Here is a 4,378-nt window from a genome sequence, read left to right as displayed (position 1 = left end):
CACAATGCCGGCGACTAGCGGCTCTGGGCTGTGCTCTGGACTACAGATCCCAGAATGCAACATGCCTCTATACTGTCCTATTAGGGCCCAGCACGCGCTCTTAGCGGTTCCGGGAGCAGGTGGATTCACTTCCGGCACCGGGCAGTGATACCATGGTAAGAAAGTGAGTGGCGGGGAGCGAGGGAGGTGAAGTGCTTTGGGGGTCAAGGGCAGGCCTGGGGCAAGTATGCAGACGCCAGGGGTTCTCATTCGGAGAATCTGCCAGAGGGACATCCCGCGTGGGTTTTAATTTGCTGCTTCCCGCCTTACTTTGCCCTCCGGTCACGTGGACCTACAGCTGGCAATAACTAAAACTCTCTGAGCACTTGGAGCGCATCAAGTGCGTTTTGAAATCTTTCAGACCATCATCACATTCAGTATATTCGGGATCCCCGTTTTGAAAGATGAAGAAACTGAGGCCCAGAGAGACGGAGTAATTTGCCCAAGGATCCACAGCTGGTGACTATAGGAGTCGGGATTGGAACCCAGATCTGACTCCACCGCCCAAAGTATCTTTCACTGCACTATTCGAGATTTGAAACTGCGCCTCATGTAACCCTAGCGCAGCGGGTTAATGCCTCCATCCCTCTCTCCTCCTTCGTTCAACCTCTTCACAGTCTAGGCCAAGAAATAGCGTTTCATTTCAGACCCCAAGAAGACGCTTTAATCTAACCGAGGATTGGGAAGTTATTGCGATGACTATCTCCCTGGTTTGTTCCCCCCTAGGACACTGCTGGCATTTCCTGCCTGAGGAAATGTCATACAAGCTATGGATTATTCAGTGGCAGCGTAGAGCTGTCCTTTCGCAGGATAACTGTTGAATGAATGAAGGTTGTGCCTTCTTTCCCATATTTACTTGAACTACCTGGAGGAAAGAGGACCACTTTAAAAAATAAGACTCTGCCCCACTGACTGGCTGTGAGTCTTTGGGTACATTGCTTGCCTTCTCTGGGCTTAGTTTCCTCCATGGTAAAGTAGAAGTAGTGGTTCCTGTGGTGCACAGCTTTCCTGAAGATCTGTGAGGTAAAGCAACAGAGGAGCCTGATGGGCTGCAGTCCATGGGGTCGCAGAGAGTCAGACACGACTTAGCAACTGAACAATAGCAAACAAAGCCACTGGCTTTACCTTTCTTAATATCTCTGGCAGTAATGCCGATCTCACAGGACTGGCCTCTGTGTGAGGGGTTTGCACTTGTCCCTTGAGTGGTCCACACGGTTGAGTTGCCTGAGAGAAATGGTCTCCCTGTCTCCCTTCCAGGCTGCCTTCCTCCGAGCTGTGGCGCTGTCTCCAGGGCCAGCCGCCTGGGGCAGGCGGCTCCACCGGCTGTGCTGCTGCGGTGGGCAGGATCCCAGGAGGTGGGTGGGAAGCGGGCCGCCCCCCTCCAGGGAGAAGCCACCGGGCCCAGAGACGGAGAAGTTTCAGATGGTGTACCGCTTCGATGCCATCAAGGCCTTCGGGTACCTGTCTCGGCTGAAGGTGGCACAGACGGCCCTGACGGTGGCCGCCCTGCCGCCGGGCCTCTACTGCTACTCCCAGGACCTCATGCCCTTCAGCTCCTTGTGCCTGGCGGGCGGCGTCGCCGGCTTCGCCCTGGCCATGTTGTGCTGGATGAGCCATTTCTTCCGGAGGCTGGTGGGCATCCTGTACGTGAATGAGGCGGGCACCGTGCTGCGGGTGGCCCACCTGACCTTCTGGGGCCGGCGACAGGACACCTACTGCCCTGTGGCTGACGTGATCCCCATGACGGAGAGCCCGGATTGGCCCCAGGAGCTGTTCGTGCGGATCCAGCAGTACAGCGGGAAACAGACCTTCTACCTCACCCTGCGTTATGGTCGCGTCCTGGACCAAGAGCGGTTCACGCAGGTGTTCGGGATGCTGCGCACGCTCAAGTGAATGGCCTGGAGCCCAAGTGGATGCTGGGAGGCTCCCGCAGGAAGGCAGAGGGTGTGGGCGGGGCTGAAGGACGGGGTTGCGCTGCTGGGAAACTTCTGCCGCGGCCCCTGAGGTGAGAAAACTAACAAGATAGACATTAGTAGCCGGGTTTAGGAAAGAGGCCCTGAGTGCCGATTCTTTACTGCACTTGCGTGTGGCATCGAGATAATGGCCAGAATTTTCTGGTAGGTTCTCGGAGGAAGCAATGACAGGTTTGCTCAAACCATCCTCTGCTGTGAAATCGGACAGGTGTGGGGGACTTGGGTTTTGTTAGTTCTCAAAGCCCGCGCCTGGGCCAGGTTATGAAGTCTCTCAGGACCTTAGTTTTCACGTCTGTAAAGTGGAAAAGAATCCTCCTGGTCTCCTGGGATGGTTGGATGTCACTGCTGATGCAGAGCTGGTGGCTCGTTGAAGAGCTCTCAGGCAACGGGGAGGGATTTCGGCCTGCTGCGCCTCCTGGTGCACCCAGCACCTGGAGGGGTTGATCATTTAGAATAGCCACAAGGGAAAAACCTTGTTAACTGTGCGAGATGCTGGATGTTAACTTACTGTAATTTTACTATATATATAAAAATCATATTGTATATGTTAAATAATACAATGCTATATGCCAGTTAGATCTCAAAATTAGAAAAAAATGGGGAGTATACTTACAATACATAAAAACAAAAGGCCCAGATTATTTGATTCTTATAAATACTTTTTATGCAAAAAAAGAAAATCAGTAATTGCAAAATATTCCACTCAGTGGATGTAGCTTGTCCTTTTAAATGATTTCCGTTTTCCATTGCTGTAAAGAATGTGATAAATATCAAATATTTGGAGAGGTTTCCTTCCTCTGTGTAGACTGAAAAATGGCATTTTGAGAAAGATGACTTTATCATCAAAGATAACATGAAACACGTTTTTTTTTTTGGCTTGTGCGTGCTCAGTTGAGTCCCACTCTTTGTGATCTCATGGGCTGTAACCCACCCACTAGGCTCCTCTGTCCATGGGATTTTCCAGGCAAGAATACTGGCGTGGGTTGCCATTTCCTCCTCCAGGGGATCTTCCTGACCCAGGGATCGAACCTGGGTCTTCTGCATTAGCAGGTAGGTTCTCTACCACTGCACCAAGTTAGATCTTAATCTACTGCATTTCACAGAATGCAAGTAAAGCATATAATTCAAGATGGTTTGGTGCTTATCTGGGGCCCCAGTGGTGGAGTCTGCCTGCCAGGGCAGAAGATTCAGGCTCGATTTGATTCCTGGTCCAGGAAGATCACACGTGCTGTGTAGACTCTCTGCCCATGCGCCACAGCTGCTGAGCCTGTGCTCTGGAGCCTGGGAGCCACATCTACCAAAGCCCACATGTCCTGGAGCAACTGCTCTGCAATAAGGGAAACCACCACAGTGAGAAGCGCAGCTGGAGAGTAACCCCCACTCTGTAACGAGAGAAAAGCCTATACAGCTTCGAAGACTCAGCACAGCTAGGAAAAATAAAAATTAAAAAAAAAAAACCACACAGTTTGTTACCGCAGGCTTCCAAGTCAGCCAGTCATCCCAGACCTCTTATGCCGGGTTTAAGGCGTTGTATGTAGTTCAGAAAAGGAGGGGATGTGGGGCCGACTGTTGGTGGGGAGGGAGGCTGGATGCTAAGTGTCTGTGTGTTAGAGACGGGGAAATATGCAAGGCAAGAGAAGAGTAGGGTGGTCCAAAGCAGAACAGCAGCAGGGGGTGAGTTGGGGAGTGGGGTGCAGATGGCCTGGGGCCTGGACCTTGAAGGGCACCCCAGGTGTGGGGAGGAGGTGGGCCGCAGGAGCAGCAAGACTGTCCTGTCCTGGACAGGAGCGGGATGGACACCCTTGCTCAGAGAGGACTCTGATTTGGATCCACATCACTGTGGGGAAGCTTTGATGGTCAGAGAAAATGGAGAGAACTCTGAAAGCTTGGGAGCACTTAGGAACAAGAGGAAGCGGCTTTAATTTGTATTTGTCTTTAGTTAATGATGCAAGTGATAGGACTAGGCTTATCGTGGGTTTGTTGTTTCCTCTGTTAATTTTCTCCCTAGGTATCTACATAAAAGTCTCTCGTTTTTCAGTTTCTTCCTCTGTATTAAATTCTGCCAGTCAGAGGCCATGGTCTGCGGGGGTGTGGCTGTGATTATGTGTCTCAGATGTTTGGGAATGCTGTCCAGCCCTCCCCTCACCCCCATTGTCAGCCACACCCCCGCAGACCATGAATGTCTGTGAATTCCCTAGGTAGAGGGGCTGTGTGTGCAGTGGAAGGCGTGACCGAGAGCCTGATGGTGGGCCTGGAGGGTCCCGGAGGGCTTCAGACCCACTCAGAAGTGCCGGCTCTTCAGGGTAAATGGCATGTGGTTCTATTGACAGACTGTTTTATACCGACTTTAAAAACAGCCAGAACCT

At 51.8% G+C, this 4,378-nt stretch overlaps 1 protein-coding gene across 1 annotated transcript; it reads left to right on the top strand.

Annotated features, from left to right (window-relative positions):
* Nucleotides 115-2,888, top strand: TMEM186 (transmembrane protein 186). The gene is made up of 2 exons (XM_005697493.3): nt 115-155; nt 1,297-2,888. The coding sequence occupies exons 1-2, from the start codon at nt 153-155 to the stop codon at nt 1,930-1,932; spliced, it is 639 nt and encodes a 212-aa protein (XP_005697550.1). The 5' UTR covers nt 115-152; the 3' UTR covers nt 1,933-2,888.

This window comes from Capra hircus, chromosome 25 (assembly GCF_001704415.2).
Source record: "Capra hircus breed San Clemente chromosome 25, ASM170441v1, whole genome shotgun sequence".
Taxonomy (NCBI): domain Eukaryota; kingdom Metazoa; phylum Chordata; class Mammalia; order Artiodactyla; family Bovidae; genus Capra; species Capra hircus.
The sequence above is the reverse complement of the archived record's forward strand: the minus strand, read 5'-3'. Positions and strand labels throughout refer to the sequence as shown.